At 33.3% G+C, this 23710-nt stretch overlaps 1 protein-coding gene across 1 annotated transcript in view; it reads right to left on the bottom strand.

Annotated features, from left to right (window-relative positions):
• Window positions 1-23710, bottom strand: part of LOC129226340 (receptor-type guanylate cyclase Gyc76C-like) — a 150647-nt gene that overhangs the window by 113977 nt on the left and 12960 nt on the right. The window contains 1 exon segment of the mRNA XM_054860942.1: window positions 487-739. Coding sequence (XP_054716917.1) covers window positions 487-739 — 253 coding nt within the window.

The following is a 23710-nucleotide window of genomic DNA, read 5'->3' as shown; positions in this document are numbered from 1 at the left end:
CAAAACTTATAAATGAAATTTTTTTAAGTTGGAGGGTGATAGAAAATTTTTGCTCTTTTTCAGCACCTTGAAATCTTTAAGAAACACCCAAAAATCCATTGAGGAACAGAAAATTTGTTAAAATTTGTTTTTCAGTGTAATCACTAACAATATTGGTTGATATCCAAATAAAAATCCGAGTTATATAGAGAAATGAGGAATCGTATCACAAAAATTTGGTGGCCATTTTGAATACGCCATCAACGCCGCTACAGGGTCAGAAAGGTTTGTGTGTGTCCCGACTTTTTGTATTCGTACATCTGTACTATCTAAATTCAAAAGGGCTCATTGATTTCCGGATGTTAAACCTTTTTCAGCTACCTGACCCCACTATAACATTATGTTGGAAGTCCCAGGACTAAATTTTTAAAGTGTGGTCTTGAAGTTTACAGAAAACCGACAACATAAATAAATAAATAAATAAAATATACATAAAATTCACATTACCTCTAGTAGATTTGTAGGTTTCTTCAACCACTTTAGCAAATGCGTCGTTGCAGCATGGCTTACCATCTTCGCAACATACATGAATATTTGCATAATAGATTATGCCTTTGTGATTGATGGTGAAGTTGGGGTAATGAGACGCTTGCTGTTCCAGGCTCTTCGCTATTGTCATGTAAGGGTTGCTTTGTTCTGATACGATGGAGAACTTCCTCCAACGGTAATACCTCAATAAGCCAAGTATGGATCGGACGACCTGTAAAAGAGCATTTTGTAAATAAAAAATAATGTGATTAAAGTTAATGCCCCATAAGCAAAACTAGCAAGTAAGAGCCAAAAGAATCGTTATGGCATCTACACTGCATTTGCAGAAAAGATAGACTGAAAGTAAACAAAGTGTGCCAGAAGGTTTGTCGCTTTGCCACTTTCAGGGATTTTCTCTCGAATTAAGAAAAAATAACCAATAGTATTTCACATTCGCCGTCCGTTTGGCATCAATTTGTTCTTGGCTTAGCAAAGGCTCCTATATGTCCGAGCCGGCGCATCAGCTTAAGATCAGGCTTTTTGGATCGGAGCGCGTGCTCGAGCGGTTGTCTTTTCTGGCGAGTAATCGCGTTTGGTGATTGTTCACTGTGAGCGATTACTAGCGGCACGTGAATTGTTTATTAAATAAAGTATTATTTTCAGCAAATTTGGCGAAACCCGAAACTTTGCTGTGGTAACTCAAGCATCGCAACAATGAAAAATCTGATCCAAAATAGCTAAACTTAGCTGATGCGTCGGCCTATCTATACAGCGGCTCTAGGCTTATCCAAATACATGTGACGTCACAAAATAGTGCATTTCTTTGTTTTAATCTATAGTTGGGGCAAACCTAACCTGCCAGCATTGCGGATCATACGCAGATCCTAAACACAGCATGACGACACTGCCAGGTTAGGTTTTCCCAACTATAGTCTCTCTCCCTCATAAAGGCAGAGTAGAGACTGAATTTTATTCCTTTTCTAGGGTCATCTAATTGAAACTGCGGTTTACAGAGCTGGAGACAGTAAGACTATTATGGATCCTAAGAATACCTTCATGCTGGCAGCTAAATTGGATTTCAGCACGTATAGGATTTCACATATATAGTGAAGTACCGAGACTGGAGCATTTACGTTATGCTTATTACTCAGCTTTTGGAGAGTGGTAATAAGCTTGCCTAAGTGTGGAGTCAATTTATATCCTTAGAAATGGATTGATATCAGTTTTATTTTCTATAAAAGGCTATTTCGACATTATATGCTGTTTTATTATATGTTCACGTGTCAGAAGTTAAAATAATTATTCCATCATGTGAGATTCTGTTATTTTTACGAGAAAACGGTTCTATATTTCTGATGCTTGCTGTAATTTATGTTTGTAACAGTTTTTTTTCCTTCTTGCATCAATTAAGACTGACTTATGTGAAAATATTATAAACGCACTTCCCGAATAAACCAAAATGTTCAGTAAGTTACCGCCCTATTGCCAGGGCTAAGGCAGAAATACACCGCCAGCTCAGTGAATTCCAGCCGAGGACTGCGGTTTCCTGCTTATTAGCACTCATCAGCCCGGCATAAGAGTGACTGAGCCGGAGGTGGAGAACCTCTTAAGGAAGCTAAGAGTGCCAAACAAACTGGTAGCTAATACAGAATTAGCACTGACCAGACGAGTAACCGAAGCAATGGTTCGGTTCAACTCGAAGATTGAAGGCAAGGCATGCATATGTATTAGCTACCAGTTTGTTTGGCACTCTTAGCTTCCTTAAGAGGTTCTCCACCTCCGGCTCAGTCACACTTATGCCGGGCTGATGAGTGCTAATAAGCACGAAACTGCAGTCCTTGGCTGGAATAGACTGAGCTGACGATGTATTTCATGTAAACCAAACTATATTTGAAATTAATATTATTAACAAGGGGTTTTTCTCTTATGTTTCTGGCAGTTTCATGCGTGAGAGACTGGCATCTTAAACTTCAAGGGATTACAATTCGTCATTTTGGCTTTGCACATTATTGTTACCATTCCCCCTTCCGCACACAATTCAAAGATAGAACATTAATGACTGAACTAATACCAATAAATGATTTGTAAGTATCGAAATTTGTGTTTTAGTCATTTGCCATCTACCACAAATTGAAAAACATATTGTATATTTTAGCTTTGTTGTAGAATGATGTTTCTCTTATTCAATCTTCCAATTTATTTCAGTGATACAAATTTACAAGTGATTGCGAAACGTCCTGCAAACAAGGAAGGAGAATTTCTAAAAAAGAAAAAAAGAAAGGAAATTATTTTGAAAAAATATCTGGTGTGTGTGCTCTTAGGTTCTTGAACTTGTGTCAAATTTATGTGTTTTGTATTTGTCCCTTCTCTGGATTCTTTGAAGCTTTCGCATACTTTTACTCGTTCATATCCGAGTTTTTGAAGCATAAGTTAATTCAGACAAAATGCATAGATTAAAAATAAAATAGTTGAAATTAATTATGACAAAAGTTTCCTTTCAAGCAAACTGGATGGCCACTTTAAAATAAAACGTGATTTTTGTTGAATACATTCCATGCAAGCAAAACACTGTTGCTAATTTTTCCCTCTGCGTTCTTTGCAATGACTTGTCCCAATTAAGTACCGATTCACACCAATTCTAATTTATGCATGTAAATAATGAACTTCGCTTTAGAAAAAAAAACATAGTATTTTAATTCATTGAGGTTTATTCTTATCCAACAAGTTTTCGTTCCTTATTTAACTCTGGAATACATTTCTTTCAGTTAATTAAATAAGGGGCTAAGCATTAAATAGATTTAGGAAATCTCCATCAGTTTTTCTGCTCTGATTTTTTCAATTTAGTTTCTTGAACATTTCTTCAAGGTACTACATTGAACAGTTTAGGCGAAATTGTATCGCATTGCCTTACGTCTTTTCTGAATTTAACTGCTTTACCAGTTTTGTGGAGTTTCGATTCAGAGGATGCTTTTTTATAAATATTTCCAACTAGGCGGACGTATCCTGATTCAATACTGGAATACTTTGATGTGTTTATAACTGCTCAAGATGAAACTGCTCAAATGCATTTTCAAAAATCACAACGGCCAAATTAAGAGAGAATTCCTATTAATTACTTTGTTCGAAGCTTTATTTAATTAATAAATATAGTCGATAGTTATAAAATCATTTATTAAACTTACTAATTCTTTTGGATGTCCAACATTTATTTGTTTCTCTACGTGATTTCTCAGAGCTTTCATCAGTATTTTATGCAGAATTGATAGCAATGCTGTTTGGATAGTAGTTTCAAAGGGGAGCGCAGTTATGTGTGGGGGCAATCCCCTCAGAACTCGTGGTTTTAACACCTTTCCATTCCTAATAGGCTGTTTATAAATGTAATAATGAAAGAACTCGCACCAGAAGACAAGTTTTTGCTGCCCTAGTGCGGTCTTACATGTTTTTTTGTCCCCCTTCTTTACAAGTATGATTATTTTTCCAGGTCTTAGGAACGTAACATACTAATATATACTTATTAAATACCTCCAGAAAAGCTTCAATAGATTATTAAAAATAATCTGTTTGTCTAATTCATTTCATCTCCCCTCTTAAAATAAAATTGTTTGAGAAACTTATAGAAAAATGAAACGAAACGCCTTTATTTTTTCGATGGAATAGAGCCTTGAGGTAACCATCATCACTAACGATCCTAATTTGTGGAAAATATCAATTTTGATAAATACATACCCAGCATATTAGCACGCATACTTTGAGTAATGAAGACCTATATAATGATAGAAAATTATGCAGTAATTACTAAATGTTCTTTGCGCGATGTCCGTAGGTATTTATTAATTGATATTAATGATATTCATATGAATTAATTTATTCATATGAATGAAAGTGACTCTTGGTGTTACCCTTGGCCGTTAAATCATGCACTACATAATGCTTTACAAGAACTGATGTTAAATTTAAAATTAAAAATAAAACGACCCTGACTGCCATATCTCATATTAAAATTATCCACACAAGATTGAAAATTAATGAAATTTAAATACATTTAACTTTTTTCTAGGGAACATGGTAAACATTATAAAAGACAGATTTAATAACACAGATAAACATGCAAAAACTGGTAAAATAAGACAGTTGCAAAACAGGCACCAAGAGAGAATATTGAAAAGCTTTCCCCATGTAATGAAATTAATAGCACGTATTTTATTAGTTAATATGTAGAAATTAGCATCCGATAAAAATGGCATATCATTCAGCTTTCTATCTTTATCGGCCAACAGTGAAATAATTACCAATGGTGTAAATGAAGGCTTGGGATTGAATTTGGAATTTGCCGAAAACAATTATAATTCGAGTTCAGTATAACTAAAGTTTCAAAAGAATTCTACTAAAAGCAGAGGAATTCGTTCTTTCGATTGGTATAAATAGTTTTAGCATACGAGTATGCTTTCAATAACACATTTGCAATGAAAAACATTTTCGTGGTGTTAATTGAGTATCTTCATCAAATAAAATTAAAATCATCCAAAGATGAGACCCAACGAATAATACTCTCAATTAAGTCGTCTCTCTAACATAAAAATAATTATCAAAATCGGTTCAGCCGTTTGGGATCTACGGTGTCACAGACACATACACATCAAGCTTATGAGCCCCTTTCTTTTTGCGTATGAAGTAAAACTATAGCCCCTTATAAAGACCTTTAATTAGTAAGTTTACCTATTAATAAACAATGGGGTTGTTTCCTTCAGTCAAAAGTAGTCAGACTTTTAGTCACTGAAATTGATAGAATAAGCAAAATAATAATAATAATAATAAAATAAAATAACATGGACCCATAAAGTTCTTTCATTTTCCCAACAATTATTTTTTAATTATTTTTTTAAACTGTCCGATTTTTCATACAAGGGGCGGTATTGATGACGTCACAAATGATGCTTTTTAACGCATCTTTGAACCGTGTTTCCACGTTATGATAAATTGGAAGCGAATTAAAATTGCGCTCTACGCTTGCTATCAAACATATTGTTGCCAATACACGTGAATAAAGATGCGAATTAAATATTTGGCACTGTGAATGGCAACACGGAATGGCATTTCATCATTTGTGATGTCATCGGCAAGAAATGTAAACAATGAAAGCGCACCGATTTAAGTATCATTAAAAAATATTAAACTTAAGCAAATTGTTCAAAAAATGGTTAGATCCTATGTGTTTAGGCATGTTCTTTCAGAAAAGAAATACTTTTAAAATTTTGGAAACAACCCCATTACATCATTATTAAGCATCCCTAGATACGAGATGTTTTTATATTTGCTGATTGTTATTTAAAATCTGTAAGTCAGAGAAGTAGTACGTCAGAGGAAAAAAAAATACATCTATAAAACATATGTTAAAAAATAAATGACAGGCACATTACTCAAGCTCGAGGATAATTAAAGTTATAGATTTTCATCAGCTTACATACGCATATCTGTGCATATTTTAAATGCATTCATATGGCATTTTGCAGAAACGTATAGCTTTCCCATAAAAGATGTACACCTCCGGACGACTAGACCGTAATTTGAACTCAAGAATTCAAAACTTGAATTATTTTTTTTTCCGATTTTATTTTGATTTTCAATGTCATTTTTATAAAAGAAAAGAGAACAACTCTTTATTCTCAACAACATTTTAAAAATGAATTTCAATGTAAGTTTGTTTCCAGTGATAAAATCGTATCGCGGAATGCAAACAAAACGTAAGCAATTTTTAAATCCTTTTCTGCAAAATATAGAGCATTAGATATTTTCTAATTTGAAACGGAGGTAACAAATATTAGTATTAAACAATCGTATGGCAAGCCTTTTGATATCTGAGAAAAACTAACCCTAAAAAACTCATAATAAGCGGAAATTAAAAAAAAAAAAACTTTTTTTCTGCCCAGATGTTTCTTTACGAGACTGCACTAAAATTAATAGATTTTGCTAGTTACTATTGATGCACTCAAGCAACCTCATCTGTAGCTTCGATTACTATTCTGTATGCAATCAGTACAAGCAAAGAAAATTCGAAAATTTTAAACAAAATACCCTTTTCTAAAATTAATCATAAAATAAAATCTTGGTCACAGCCTTAATGTGTCTGTATTACAAAATAATGAAATGTCTCAATCTAAAAAGAAAAAATAGGTGCTTTTATAATGTGTCTTGAATTTCCCCTTGGGCCCACTTTTAACTACCTGGCCCTATAACTTAAAAAAAAGAGGATAATTGTCTGATTTTTTGATTGTTTGCTTCACATCCCATTCCTGTACGCATTTATGATTACAATTAAGCAAATTTTTCCAAAAATTTGCAACAGTTCGTAAAATTTCAAATTTCATCAAATCTTGCATGGAAAAATGTGTTTCTAAATACATTTTGCCCACTTTTGCCATGGAATTGACATGCGGCCAATTAGGACGAGTCAATCTGATTGAGGGGAAACATGAGAGATTTGAAGCACGTGTTTCGTTCTATCAATGTGCTGCTACTTAATTCAGAAATTAACGCACGTTTGTCATCCCTTCAAAGTAATAGATTAGTCCATTTCCGCTTGCAAACCGGATGTTCACTTTTTCATTTCATCAATGGTCAGACGTTATAGAGGTTTTTCTTTCTTACTTTCTTTTTTGCGTGTGTGGGCTTTCTTTACCTCCAATCATGCAACAACTGAGTTACAGACATTTTACACTACGGAACTAACATTTTTACACTAATTAGTACCACATACATCATAATGTTTTTTTTTTGTAAAACAAGTACTTTATTTCTTCGGTATCCATTCGATTTGCATAATGACTTCATTATTACACAATTTCGTTACTAGAGTAATTTTAATAATCATCAATACCTATCTGTAACAGTAATAGTAAAAGAAAGCTAAGATGCGTTTGACCAAGATCAAAAGTAATTAAATGCCTACACACTTACATTAATATAACATTACAACTTCCATTAATACTACATCATTATGGATATTTCCCGCAACAAAATTATTATTAAAATAATAAATAGCAACTACACTCCTTTCGGGGAAACTTTTAATGCACTTTGGGGATTAATCTAAAAAAAACCTGATAGTTTGAAAACTTTTACCTGTTATTATCTTAAGTATTGAATCTAGCTGTGTTATAAAATTCGACTTTATGGTGAAAGCAAAGACGTTATTGAACTAGTTAAGAATGTTTCTCCTACTATCAAAAAAGTCAAGGGTTTTATTTCGATATATTTCAATTATAATAATTGGAAATACTTATTCATAAGATTTTTTCATTCTCTCGAAGAAAAGAGTCAGATAAAAAATTAGAATCTTAGGCGACGAAAAGTTTTTCTGAGATGACCAAACATTTTATTACTTTGAGTTTGTAAGAAAATTCAATGTGATCTGGCTCACCGATTCAATATTTTGCAAAGAAAAACTCATTAAATTTAAAAAACAAATCATATTTATACATAAATATAGAAAATAAAAGAAGGACATTTATAACACTAATGGGCTATTTCAGTTATTTAGACAAATGTAGAGTCCGTAACATAACACTTTTCTTTTCATAACTATTCAATTTACTGTTAATTAGCATATTATTTTAATTTGTGTTTGTCTGATGGAAGAACAAACTCAACATAAAACAGTGTGCTAATCGAACAGTAAATGGCTAAAAAAGTCATGATACAATTGTCCAAAATACCGTGAAATGACATTAATACAAAACGATTTGATGGTGTGCATCACATGACTTCCTTTTACTCCAATTTAATGTCATTTTCTCATTATTGGCAGTTTTAATGTGATTCAACAGTTTACTCTCTAAATATCAACAACAGTGGCCAAATTGAAACCAGATTTAAAAAAATATTTTTTTTTTAAATCACCAAATTTGTCACCATGTTGGCGACAAAACTTGGTGACCAAAAGACTGGCGATACACAGCCAAGTGTCCGCCAAATTATAACACCACTTGCGTTTACATCGAAATTAACAATGATTTCCCCCCAAAAAGGGGAAACACACCCCTTTTGGAGCATCCGAATCCAACCAAAAAGAGAGGTGCACAACTAGACCCCACTAGGAGTCAAAGTACCAAAATTCAACTTTCTAGGACAGTCCGTTCTTGAGTTATGCGACATACATACATACGCACATACGTACATACAGACGTCACGAGAAAACTCGTTGTAATTAACTCGGGGATCGTCAAAATGGATATTTCCGATGTCTGTACGTTCCTAGGCATATATCCACGTGTGGTCGGGTTGAAAAATAAACTCAACATTCATTCGAGGTCGAAATTAAATGGAAATTAAGGCCGATTTTTGAGTGATTTTTTTTTTTTTTTTTTGCGAATACAATACTTCCTTTTTTGTAAAAGGAAGTAAAAAGAAGCCTTCCGTTTAGTGTTCAAATCAATTTTCAGTTTAGAATTCCTTTAAAAGATATAGGTACACTATAAATGTGTACAATGTTTAGGTGTCATTCTGTTTGCGTGTAAATCGGAAACTTTCTGATCTGAACTAAATTCCCGATTACTAAACTATTCAATTATTTTTATATCAGAGTACTCATGCGTTGGACATTAAAAATACGTTGTTCAGAAGAAAAGTTGAAAATACTTATGTGGGAAAATTTTTACAAGTGTCGATATTACTTTACTTAGGAAATTTTACTTTACTAGAAACTTTTAAGGCAGCAGAGATAGTGGAAATACGCATAAGAGGTTTCTAAACGTTTCTACATTACGGCACCCTTTGAAAACTTAGACGGCGCCCAAGTCTTTGCATTTTAATATCATGAACATTTCGTGGCAAACCTCCTATCTTTCTATTGCACCCCAGAGTGACACTTTGGAAACTGTTGTGATAAATTAAAAATTACATTCCTAATGGATTTTTTTTCTCTCGTTTTGAAAGAGCTACGCGCCAACCCTTTTCTTTGTATGTAACTAAGCCACTTTTGTTCTGGATATTGTTCTACTTTAATAAAGCCTTTAAGGATTGAATTTCAGAGTATGTTTCTTCCAAAATGGGAAACTGGATCAAATGCTTCCTTCCCCCTATTTTCGTTCGATTAAACCTGCAACACCTCCGAACTGATTTTTTGGTCAATCAATTTCTTACCAGACATGGTAATTTTAAGTATTTCTTGCGTAGATTCAGTATTTTTATTAGTAATGTGTGTGATTGGAGCCAAGACAAGGATAACCCAGGACACCTGTTGTTTAATTGTAACCGTTTAAGAGCTGTTTTTTTTTCTGGTCTCCTGTTCCATCTGCTCTAGTTCAGAGCGTTGAGACTTTTAATATTTTAAAACGTTTTATTTGTTCAATTGTTTAACTTGAATTATTTGTGTGTTTTTCTTTTTTTACCCTCAAATTTTTATTTGATTGTTCGTCTGCTGTGTTTAATTAATTTTGTGTTATTTGTGTTACTGGGCGTTTTACCTTCTGACCCTATGTGATACTATGTGGTGCATAGGGAATTTCTTTTTGTGTCTAATTAAAAAAAAAAAAAAATGTAGTCGACCTTGCAATCTGGCACCTGGGATTAGTCGAACTCAAGCAATACAATATTTTCTCCAACACATTTTAGGTGCAAAATCTTCAGAGTACAGTTGCTTTTGTGCAGAAAAAGTGGTCAGTATCTCTTCACTATCAAACCCACGTCGCCTGAGCAAAAGGCAGCCATTTCATTGCTTAAGACATGATATAATGTAGTACTTCCAACAATGGCACAAGAGGCGGTAAGCAACAACCTAGAATACTTGGTTTTAAACCGTAATACAAAATCTTGTGTGGTGTTTCGTAAATTTTAAGATCCCCTCCCCCAATTCTCGAAACTTAATTCTAGTTTCACTGTGCTTGTACTAATTTTGCTTTTTATACTGTACTAGCTGTACCCGACGCGTGTTGCTTCGCCAACAAAAAAATACATCATTATACTGATTTTCATGACAATCGGTTGAACGGGGCAGAAGTTGCTGCTCTGCAGTGCCACCTGGTGGCGAGTGGCTTCAATGAGCATATTATGCACCTTCTACGTGGAAAAATACATATATATAGCAATTTTCATAATAATCGGTCCAGGTATCAAGTGAAGCCGTGACTATACTCTAATTCTGTACTCACGCAGTTTGCAAGATCAATCAATCGCTAAAAATATCAAATAGAAAAAGTTTTAAATCCCCCCGTTGCATGAAAAGCCATAAAACAGTAAAGAAAGAATTTATTTGTTCAAACTCAAGAAAAATGGCAACAGCTAACTTCTTATAAATGAGATCTTTCACGCGAATTAATTTCTGCAGCCGATAATTTTATTCGTATTTATCCGATGGATTATGACTTAAATTGGAATAAAAAAGGAACTATCGATCGGATTTTTTTCGAACTAGTCTATAAACATTCCCAGTACCAAAAATAACAAACGGTGAAAGTTTCATCCAAATCTGCCGGGTAGTTTTTGAGTTCATGGATGACATACAGACAAACATTCATTTTTATATATATACTGTATTTAATGAAAGAGGACTTCAAAATCATAATAATGTGGGCCTACGCAAGAAACAGTATTTTGTCAGAAATTAATTCGCTTGTAGGCCATTCCATGACAAGGAACGGGACATTTGGAGTAGTTTTGTCAGTATATTTTGTTTCATAAATACTAATAAAACATGCAAGAAATTTTATTTTTTATAGCAACAGTAAGAATTTGTCATAAGGAGTAGGTAGAACATTAAAAAATATTGCTTTTAAATAAAATTATAAAAGAATATGCAATAATACACACGTGACGGAACTGGAGTCGTACGTGTCCCATTCCGTCACAGTCATTTTATTGCATGTCGTTCATTTATTTTCTTCAAACGGACTTAAAACAAATCTTTACTGTTCCAATCAAAAATAAAATTTCTAGCTTGTATTATTTGCATGACCGAAACAAAATCTAGTGACAAAACTGCTCCAACTTGTCTTCCTTTGGCTAAATTTAAAAGTTTTCATTCAACAGACAGTCTAGTAAACGAAGGTCAAAACCAGGGTGAAAAAAACAAACAAAAAAAAAAAGAAAAGAAAAGAAAAAACACGTAGTTTTGCAAATTGGTACACACGTAGAGGAAGGACTTCTGATGAACATACTAAAAGTCCTCGGTGGTAGGATAGGAGTTTGCAGTGTCGCCTAGGATTTTTTTTTTCTTTTTCGGTGTCTTTTTTCAGTTTTCGTCTTATATCTCAAAACCCCTATTTACTTGCGAACAAATTTGTTATTCGGTGAATTGAAGAGCGTAAAATTATCTTCAAAAATATTTTTTTTATTGTAGCTATAATAGTTTCCGAGACATTAAATTCCAAAATATGTGATTTTTTGAAAAATTAATCATTTTTCGCTCTTTTCTATTTTCGGAGCATTTTCAGTGATTGATTTGATTTGATTCTTCTCTCTTTTCAGTCTTAAGTAGTGAAGATCATTATGGTGATATGATTTCTTGAACCTGAAGAGCAGGTGAGGATACTTTAAGTCACCGGTGATATGGAAGGAGCTCGCACGACCATCTTGAAATTAAAGTGCGTGTTTTCAGTTTTTGTCTTATGTCTCAAAAACTATTTACTTGCAAACAAAATTGTTGTGTGGTGAATTAAAGAACGTAAATTTATCTTTAAAAAGCTTTTTTTGTACTTTCATTGTATCTATAATAATTGACGAGAAATTAAATTTTAAAGTTAGTGAATTTTCGGAAAAATGAAATTTTTTTTCGCTCATTTCTATTTTTGGAGCCCCTTGTGGATTTGTTTGATGTGATTCTTTCCTCTTTTCGGTCTGAAGTAGTGCAGGTTATTAAGAGGATTTTATTTCTTGAAATCAGAAGGCATGAACAATCACATCAAACAAATCCTCGAAGGGCTCCAAAAATAGAAAAAAGCGAAAAAATGGTCAATTTTCCGAAAATTCACTAACTTTGAAATTTAATTTCTCGTCAACTATTACAGATACAAAAAAAAATCTTTTTAAAGATAATTTTGCATTCTTAAATTCATCAAACAACAATTTTGTTTGCAAGTAAATAGTTTTTGAGATGTAAAACAAAAACTGAAAACACGCACTTTAATTTCAAGATGGTCGTCCGAGCTCCTTCCCTACCACCGTGAACTTAAAGTACCCTCACCTGCTTTCCAGTTTCAAGAAATCAAATCACTATTATGACCTTCACTACCTGAGACTGAAAAGAGAAAAGAATCACATCAAATCAGTCATTGAGGAGGATCCAAAAATAGAAAAGAGTGAAAAAATAGTCAGTTTTAAAAAAATAACAAACTTTGGAATTTAATGTCTCGGAAACTATTATAGCTACAATAAAAAACAAAAATGGCTTTTTAAAGATAATTTTACGCTCTTTAGTTCACCAAATAACAAATTTTTTCGCAAGTAAATAGGTTTTGAAATATAAGATGAAAACAGAAAAAAGGCACACATATATATATATATATATATATATAAATCCTAGGTGGAGCTGCGAGCTCCTCCTCTGCCACCGCGAACTTTTAGTATGTTCATCAGGAGTCATTCCTGTACATGTGTGCCACTTTGCAAAACTACATGTTTTTTTTTTGTTTTGTTTTTTTAAACCGTTCACTGACTAGACTAAATTGAGACTGCATAGAGTTAAACACAATGTTTCCAGTAAGAGGATCCTTTTTAAATAACATATTTTACAGATTAGGACATACTTTCGTTTCTTTTATTCTTACCGCAACGAAATGGAATTTCACACGAATGAATTATCATTTCTCATGAATGATTTAAGCTTGCATTCATGTTCGAGTTGTTTGCAAAAAGCGCACAAAAAAAATCTTAATTACCTTTTTTAAAAGATAGTTCGCTTTTCATACATCACCAAGAACTATTGCTAAAAAAATTACTTACGATTCCTTTCATGCTTTTGCGACTGCATAATGCAGAATGATCCCATTTATTCAAAAATTATACACAGAAATAGAAGATGGAATTTTTTTTCCATTTACATAAAAACGATCTTCCTAATGCATTCTGGAAAGGGTATTTTCCGTGTAACATAATCATTCATTATAACAAGTCAACTGCTATTATTATTAATATTAGAAAAAAAATAGGTACCGTTGTGTGATCGCATTAGATTTACCGTAAACGACGCAACTCTCAGACAATGATTGATTTTTTAATTGCACGTTCCTTTCTTAATGTCATCACGTGATCATTAGATAAAGATAACAAACCAAATGTGAAGCGTGTGGTTAGCTCACCAATTTATTTTTCGAATGAATGTCTAAATGGTATAGGAAAGTCTTTTAGACGGAGTAAGTTTCAAAGTATATTAGGCACGTTGACATTACTTTGGAACGACCGCAGAAGATCTCAAAGAGAGATAAACGGGTACTGCGCAAGACGAATTTAAGATGCGTCAGGAGGCGTTATTTTAAGCACCTTGGAACAAAATAAGTTTCTGATTAAATTGATGATAAAAATTAACTCTAAATTTATTACTCTATTTAACAAGACTTAAAATTATATGTTGTTAACCTGACCTTAATTTATTATATTACGTATTACGCAGTTGAAAATAAGTTTATCTTGTCTCTAAGTTTTATATTTAGATCGATAATTGAGATGAAATGTTAAAGGTATAACTTTTTTTGTGTCTGTCTGTTTCTTCAGCTAATACTTGTGAGAGAGAGAGAGAGAAAGTCAACAAGAAGCTAAAGCAGCTCCTTGTTGCAGCAGGCTTCCCTTTCAGACGGAATTTTGAAATACTTAACCAAAAATATTTTTATTGGCTAGACAGTGTACTATGGTAAAGAGTTTTTTCTAGACAACATTTCATGTTTATAGGTGAGAAATTAAAAGAGTTATGACACGTCCAATAATCCGGACATATGTTATTAAAATACATATTTCAGATAATAAAACGATGAAACATCAAACAAACTTCTTTGTAAAATATTCTCTAAACAATAATAAAACATAATATAAGCATTTAAAATGATTAATATAAGATTATATATTTTTTAAAAAATCAGAAAAAAAACTCTCGCTTTTGTGACGAGAATCCGTGGTTATAAAAATGAGCCAGTCCCATTCTCTCAACCTCTATTTTTTTATGTTGTCAATCCCAAAATGAAAAATTCTTGTAGGAATAATAATAAGCAAACTGTAAAGAGTCAACTACAAAAAAATCGAGTAATTTATTCAATTAATAAATGATTAGCAGCTGTTTAAAGTTCATGTCCGGTATACCGGACGCCACGTCTGGAAAATGTTAATAGGGTTTACAAATTTTCTCTTTCAAGTTGTGGGACAGAGAAAATACTTCATACTTTAAGGCAAAATTATTTTAACATACAGGGTGAGTCAAAATGAATATAGCGATTACAATCTGCAACAACTATTAAATGAAGAAAAAAAAAAGATCGGTATGATTTTCACAGAATGTAGACGGAACTTCAAAATTTATTTACGTTAAGCACCCAGCACAATTGAAGAACAGAAAGTACGCATTTGTAATGCGCTTGCATCGGTTACTGAACGAACATGCTTCAGAATGTACGGCGGGAAATGGTCTACCACTTAGACGTTTTTGTAGTAAGTTACCGCCCTAAAGCCAGAGCTCAGGCAGAAATACTTAACATACACCGCCAGCTCAGTTATTCCATCCGAGGACTGCAGTTTCGTGCTTTTTAGCACTCATCAGCCCGGAATAGGAATCATATGAGCTGGAGGCGAAAAACCTCTTAAGGGAGCCAAGAGAGCCAAACAAACTGGTAGCTAATGCAGAAATAGCAAACCAGATGAGCGACCGCAGCAATGGTGCAGTTCAAGTCAAAGATTGATGGCAAAGCATGGTATATTGTAGTAAGTTACCGCCCTAATGCCAGGACTAAGGCTATCCAAGGACTGCTCGGATGGAATAACTGAGGGCAGCTCGGAGCAGTCCTCGGATGGAATAACAGAGCTGGCGGTGTATTGTAAGCACTTCGATGTTGTCCATGTAACCAAAGGAAGTCACATAGAAAATCTCCGAGTTATGTATACAATAATTTTTAAGTTCGGTCTACATTCTGTAAAAATTTTACAGATGAATTATTTTTCATTAAATTGTTATAGCCGTTTGTAATCACTATATTCATTTTGACTTACCGTGTATAATCACAAGAAACAAACTTCTTCCATCTTTTTTGTTGGAATTTCTCACAGGGTTTGAAATTAACAGTGGTCTTCTATTCCAGGAAAACATCCATTGGACCAGCTGAATATAAATTTTACTGGCCCTTGACACCGGTAAAGTTCCATTTCTGTTCTCCTTTTAAAAACTGTAACCATCATATGTATATTTTTAATCTATTGAAAAAGGCTGTACCTTTATTTTGAATTCTTAGAATTTCTTTAAAGGAAAAAAAATTCCTACAACCTCATAACACATTGTTTTTTGTTCATTAAAAACTGATTATTTGTCTCATTACTTTATTTTGTATTACTTATTTTTGTTCTTGTTCTTTAATTTCTCATCATTATTTAAAAATATGACGCAAGATTATACCGCTAAATACATAAAAACACTTAAAGAGTTCCATGGCCAGCATCCAAATCAGAGTTCATTCCTACAATGTAGTCGCACTAAATGCGAATAATATCGGAGTAAATCATTTCGTTTCTTTGGTCCCCCTAACCCGAGAATCAACTTCACAAACCTCAATGACTTTTTAACATTTCAACACGGCTCTAGCTGTAGGATTCAGGAAGATACGAGGGTGTGTTTTTAGTTTCGCGGAAGGGCGAGAATGGGAATAAGTGGTGGGAATATTTTTTAGTCGTCAGGCGATTTGTGACTTTTCATTAGTATCAATACCAAATTTTATCTTAACTGCATCATTAGACTTTGAACAATCGCCAATTAAGCAACTTAATCGGGAAGAAAACTGAAATCATGAAGACGTCTGTAGAGCGGATAAAGATCTAATGTATTGGCGCGGATTGTAAACGGGGTTGGAACTCGTGTTCATCCTTATGAACCTGAGCCTAAGCAAGACTGCATACAGTGGCACAAAAAAGGGATAGCACCGCCCAAGAAGTTTAAGATGACACAATCAGCTGGAAACCACATGGCGACGATCTTTTGGGATTCAAGAGTATTATTAATCGATTATAAACATGAAGTTGTCTGAATAACGGGAGAATATTATACTTCAATATAAGAACAGCTTAAAGAAGCAATTAAAGAGAAAAAGAAGACGAAATATTGACGAAATTTGTGTTGGTCCTGCATGACAATGCTCCAGTTCACAAGAGTCGTCTTTCGTTGGCTGCCCTGCACAAAGTAGGCTTTGATATTAAGAATCATTCACCCAATAGTCCAGACCTGGTCCCGAGTAAATACTACCTGTTCCTCAAAATGAAAAAAAAAACTTGTGGGAAGAAATTTACAAGCGATGAAGAAGTCAAATAAGCAATTTCAGCGTATTGTTTGGTGAAAGATTCAATATTTTTTATGCAGGTGAAAACCAATTTATTGATAGATCTGAGAAGTGTTTTTGAGTTGCTAGTGAATAGATGGAACAAAGAAAAATAACATTGAATTTTAATTTACTATCCTTGTCCTCCATTCTTCTAACTTAACAACGACCCCTCGTACGTCTCGGAACGCCGCGCCGCCGCAAACAGACTTCTTGAGCTATGAGGGAAAGACGAACATCCACAATTCGATTCGATTTTGGTTATTTTCAGTTCAATTTGCACAGGTCTTGATATTTTCATAACGTTTTGCACGGGTACGAGTCCATTATTTCTGCTGGAATACATCACACTAAACTCAAAAAAATATCGTCGTTATTGAATGGATTTTAAAATAATGTGTAAGCATATGCGGCTATAATCGATATAGTTTGATTGTATCGAAATATCTAGCCACAGCCATATTATAGGGTACAAATTCAAATATATAAATGCAACTCATTATTTTCTCGAGCGCTGGAGTGACAGAAACAAACTTTTCGCAAACAATAATGGTGTAAAAATACCAAGACGATGTACAGTAAATTATAATTGAGGGGGAGACCATGGTAAAAAAGATCCATTCAAGTTTTATTTTTACGGATCAAATAAGCTATTAAATCAACCAAAAAATACTTTGAAAATGTTACTTAAGCACATTCAAAATAAGTGCTTTATAAATTGAACAATATCTTTTTCAAAAATAATTTCGAACAAAAGAACTTTCTGCTGTTAAAAAAGGTCCGTTTAAACGAGGTAAAAAAAGGATACGATCAAATAAATAAAAACCGAAATCTTTAAAGTTTAATATATCTTGCATTTATGTATCCTGCTATAATTTGCAGATTTTTCCAAGAAAAAAAGGGGATTGCAAAATAGATTACATTTCTCTTCTTTTTCCGATAAAATTTGTTCAAAACTTATATTCGAAACAAACAAAAGTTTTTTTTTTTTTTCGACAAAGTCTGTTCGAAGTAAATCCACCGATTAAGTCATGATTTATTAGGATCGCATGTCACAGCGGAGCTTAAAATATAAGAATTTTTTAAAATCCTCTCATGTGTCACACGGTGAAATCTGTAGAAAATATCATTTCCGTGTGTCATATTTTGGTTTGTTTTTCATTGTTTCATTTTATTTACGGGTGCCTACCTGGGGGGGGGGGAGGGATCATGGCGTAAACCATTACAATTTTTAGGGGGGTTGTTTCGAGGGGTATTTTTCTCTTTTAAGGGGAGGGGCTCCTGCTCTTGGGGGTTTGCGATATTTAGAGGGGTACGTCTTCGCTCCTAAAGGGGCAGGCAAACTATATTTGACTATTTGTCAAACTATTTCATTGCAGTTCAATTTATTTCTGTTTCTGTTCAATTTAAACATATATTAAAAAAGTTAGCGGGTACAAGAAAAGTGGAAGCGTTTTCAAATCCTGATTGAAAAGGCGGTTTTGCTACGAACCCGCTTCATTTTAAAGTTATTTTTCATTCACCCGAAATCTATTAGAGTTTGATCATGTTTGGACGAGGTCAGAATTCACTCGAAATCTCTTAGTGTTTGATCATGTATGGACGAGGTGAGCATTCACTCGAAATCTATTAATGTTCGATCATGTATGGACGAGGTGAGCATTCACTCGAAATCTATTCGAGTTTGATCATGTTTGGACGAGTTGATCATTCACTCGAAATCTATTAGTGTTTGATCATGTTTGGACGAGGTCAGCATTATTTCGAAATCTATTGGTGTTTGATCATGTTTGGACGAGGTGAGCATTCACTCGAAATCTATTCACGTTTGTTCGTGTCTGGAAGAGGATATTCTGCTACTAGCACTCGTTGCGAGTAGACGTGTCCTACGAACGCTCCACCCGTGAGCAAATCCAAGTTACACTACAAACGCGATGTTTCGCCTTGTGCCATCATAGAAGCTGGGAAAGAAGTGGATAAGTCGTATTTCAGGGACAACATGAAAAGGAGTGTTTTATCTTTACCAATAATAAAGCTGAAAGTCTCTCTGTCTGGATCTCTCTCTGTCAGGATCTCTGTGACGCGCATAGCGCCAAGACTGTTTCCGCCGATTTTCATGAAATTTGGCACAAAATTAGTTTGTAGCATGGGGATGTGCACCTGGAAGCAATTTTTCAAAAATTCGATTTTGTTCCTTTCTATTCCAATTTTAAGAACATTTTCCCGAGCAAAATTATCATAAGATGGACGAGTAAACTACCAAGTTATCATAACGTGGAACTGTAACATGGGCAAGCCAATTGGCGAGACATTAATCATACATTATTTGTAAATATACAAGCAAACCAAAATAATTTTTAATTTTCTTCTACGGGCAAAGCCGTGTTACTAATAATAAAGCTCAAAGTCTCGGTGTCTGGATGTCGGGATCTCTGCCTGGATGTCTGGATCGGTGTGACGCGCACAACGCCTAAACCGTTCGGCCGATTTTCATGAAATTTTGCACTAAATTAGTTTGTAGCATGAGGGTGTTCACTTTGAAGCGATTTTTCAAAAATTCGATTTTGTTCTTTATCTATTCCGATCTGAAGAACATTTTACCCGGCAAAATAATTATACTGATGAAGGAAGCAAATAAATGGAAAAAAAAAAAAAAAAAACTTAAATCATGCTTTTCTGCAGATTTCAATTTGAAGAAATTCATCGTATGCATCAAATGAAAGTAAATTCATTGTGTGTCTAAAATTCTAAAATCTAAAAACTATACGCAAACGATTTTTTTTTTTTTGATAAGAATAAATTTTGAATGATAGTATTTTGTTTTCATTTTAAAAGTTAGACTTTTTAAAAATGAATGAAAAATAATTGAATTTCACTTTAACATTCCGAAATGAAATACTCTAATAGACAGCTTTTATTCAACAAACTTGAAGCGACGGACTGAAACAATTGCATTGGATAACGAGTGCAGATAAACATTTTCCCATTAAAATGGAAAAAAAAGAAAAAAAAACGTGGACAAAGCAGAAATTACAGCGTGTGATTTATTAATGTTTTTAATTTCATTATTTATGTAGACAGCGCTAGTAATCGAAGAAATATAATTTATTTTGAATACAAATAATTGACCAATAAGATGCAAACAGTGGTTTTCTAATGTTTCTTCTTCTTCTTTTTCTTTCTTTTTTTGTGGTACGCCCTTATAAAAGTAAATCCTGTGGGGGAAAAAAAAAGAAAGAAAGAAAGAAAAACGATCTACGGCATACAAAGCTTTCACCACTCGACCATTGAGGCCTCTTTTACCCTACATGAACCCAATTTTTTTCACAAGCTTAATTACTAGTTTTTTGCTCGAGCCACTCATTACCTGATCTCAGATCATCGCCCCCCTCCCTCCCCCTTTATTCCTCTTAAAAGAAGAAACAAACTTTCTTCGACTTCAAAAGTCCAGCTAACTTTTTTCTACCTCTCTTTTTGCGATGTTTGTACTAATTTATGCTTTGAAACATTCCATAACGATGTAGGCAAAAAACCTGTTTTTTACTAATGAGAAAAATGTTACAATAAAAAATTGAAAAATCATTGCCATTTTGCTTTTAAGAATGGTAAAAAAATGCATAAAAAATAAGATTTGCCACCCCTAAGAATTTCGCAGTAGATAAATAAGGCAGAGCAAGCAGTTGACGATTCTGTTCTATTAGGTATCCGGCACTGTGAATACATATGAAACCATAAATATTCTGCTCAGTGAAGAAACCTCCTAGTTATAGATCCTGAAAAGGAATCTCTGACTTGCATATTGATGAAAAAACACCTTATCAGAGCAATGTCTCTTCTATTAGGGTTACTAAGGGGACGTTAATGGTATGGATAAGTTCACGCAGCTTTAACCTGTAGTAGTGTGGGCAAAATGAAATGGTAAAATAATTACTCTGCTTTGCCACCTCTGTAGTAATACTTTAATCATGTAGAAACACATGTAGTCTATTCCAGTGAGTATATCTATAAGATTAAAGCATACGATGATGCTAGCAATTTTCAAAAGTTGCTCCTCATATTGTAATATTTAGCTGCAAATCATTTTTTTTAATTGTAAAATGATAAAGTTCTTGTTTCTTATATTTTGAATATTAGTTGAGACCTACCAATATTTCGGTGCAGTAAATTCTATAATTTAAAAACTACACGCAAACGGTTTAATTTTTGATAGGAAAATTTTTTAGACGAAGGTATTTTTTTTCACTTTAAATTTAGAACATAAAATAACAGTGGCAGATAAACGTATCTCCAGTAAAATGAAAAAAAAAAAAAAAAAAAAAAAAAAAAAACGAAAGAAAACTTGGATAAAGCAGAAATTTCAGCATACGATTTACTAATATGTTTTATTTCATTTTTGCCATATTCATATCATCATATTTATGTAGGCAGTACTAGTAATCGAAAAAAATCATAATTTTTTTTTGAATGCCAATAATTTACTAATGAGATGCAAACAATGGTTTTCCAGGGTTTTCTTTTTTTGTTTGTTACGCCCTCTTAGGAATCAATCTTGCGTAAAAAAAAAAGAACCTCCGGTATAGAAAACAATTGATTTCACCACTCGACCATTGAAGCCCCTTTCACACTACGTAAACTCTTTTTTTTTTTTTTTTTTTCAGCAGCTCAATTACTCGTTTTTCCCCCTCCAGCTACTGATTAGCTGACCTCAAATCTTAACCCCCTCCCTCCCTATTCCTCGTAAAAGAAGTAACAAACTTTCGTCGACTTCTAGTCCAACTAACGTTCACTTCGTACCCGTTTTTTTTTCCTTTTCTTAATTTACTCTCTCTTTTTGCAATGTCGCTTCAACTAATTTATTGCTCTGAAACATTTCATAATGATGTACGTAAAAAAACTTTTTTTACCAGTGAGAAAAATGTTACGATTAGAAAAAGAAAACAAAAAAACATCGCTATTTTGCTTTTAAAAATTGTAAAAAACTGCATAAAAAGTAAGATTTGCCACCCCGAAGAATTTTGCAGTAGATAAATAAGGCAGAGCAGGCAGCTGACGATTCTGTCCTATTATATATCCGGCACTGCGAATACTTATGAAACTATATTCTGTTTAGTGAAGAAACCTCCTGGTTATACATCTTGAAAAGGAAGCTCTGACTTGCATGCTGATGAGAAAACACCTTATCAGAGTAGTGTCTCTTTCTATTAGGGTTACTAAGGGGACGTTAATGGTATGGATGAGTTCACACTTAGCTTTGACCTGTAGTAGTATGGGTAAAATGAAATGGCGGCGCAAAGTGAAAGGGTAAAATGATTATTCTGCTTTGTCACCTCTGTTGTAATATTTTAACCATGTAGAAACACATGTAGTCTATTCCAGTGAGTATATCTCTAAGATTCAAGCATACGATGATGCTAGCAACTTTCAAAAGTTGCTCCTCATGTTCTAATATTTTGCTGCAAATCTTTTTTTTTTTTTAAAGTATGAAATAACTAGCAAAAATACCTTGAGTTGCCAAGGTCAGTAATAATTGCGAGAAACGATCTCTACCTTCTTTCGTTTTCTGTTTTAACAGAAAGAACTCTAAACACACCGCTTTGACATAATTAAAAATCGAGTTTCTTCCTCACCCATAAAAGTAAAATAGCAAAAAGTATAGAGAACGAACGAGTATTCATTTAAAAACGAAAGCACGAATTTAAGCATATATTAATCTGAAGAATTTTCAAAATCTGAACTCACAAAACCAAATATCATTAAAAAAAACCGTGTGCTTTATTTAATTAAACAGTACACACACACAAAAAGAAAAATTAAAAGCTCTCTACTATAACTCTACTTTTGCACACTTAGGGAAACCCCTAAGTGTGCAAAAGTAGAGTTTCAAATGTATAAATGACTTTAAACTTATGTTTGCTCCGGAGAAACCTTAATTCAAAATTTTCATTATGATTACTTTTAATATTGCTGTTGTTGGCAACGAATTTTTGTAACAATGGGTTTTATATTTGATCATTTAATGGGGAAAGTACATGAAATTTACTGTTTTTGATCATAACTTTTTTAAACTAAATTTTTTAGGAACAAAGTATAGCCTAAGTTGCTCCCTGATAATGTAGCTATCTATGGGGAAAATATGGTTAAAATCCGTCCAGTAGTTTTAAAGTTTATCCCCACAGAAGTAGCCATTTATGTATATGGATAAAGTTCTTGCTTCTTATACGTTTAAACATTAGTTGAGACCTACCAATATTCGGTGCCGTATTGATCCCCCCCCCTTAATATTAAAATTTTTATTTTAATTGTACAATTAGTCAAGTGCGTACGGGGCAAAACGGATGGGGCAAAGTGTAATAGTTTATTTTGTTTATTAAATCAGTCATCTATTAAAATACTTAATGGTTCATTTACTTGTTTAATAGTTCACATTCCTTCATTTAATAATCCACTTATTCACTCATTCACTACATTTATTATTTATTCGGTATTTTATTCATTCATTTATTGATTATCATATGTTCTTCAATTAATTTATTTATCTATTCGTTTACTGTTTCATCGTCTATTTATTTATTCATTCATTCATTTATTTACTCATTTATATGGTCAAAAATATCTTTACAATATAATATAATAATATATAAATATATTTTTTTATGGTGCAAATTAACGGTCAAAAAATAAAAAATAATGTATAACTGTGAACTTAAAAA

Source organism: Uloborus diversus, chromosome 7, assembly GCF_026930045.1.
Source record: "Uloborus diversus isolate 005 chromosome 7, Udiv.v.3.1, whole genome shotgun sequence".
Taxonomy (NCBI): Eukaryota; Metazoa; Arthropoda; class Arachnida; order Araneae; family Uloboridae; genus Uloborus; species Uloborus diversus.
The sequence above is the reverse complement of the archived record's forward strand: the minus strand, read 5'-3'. Positions and strand labels throughout refer to the sequence as shown.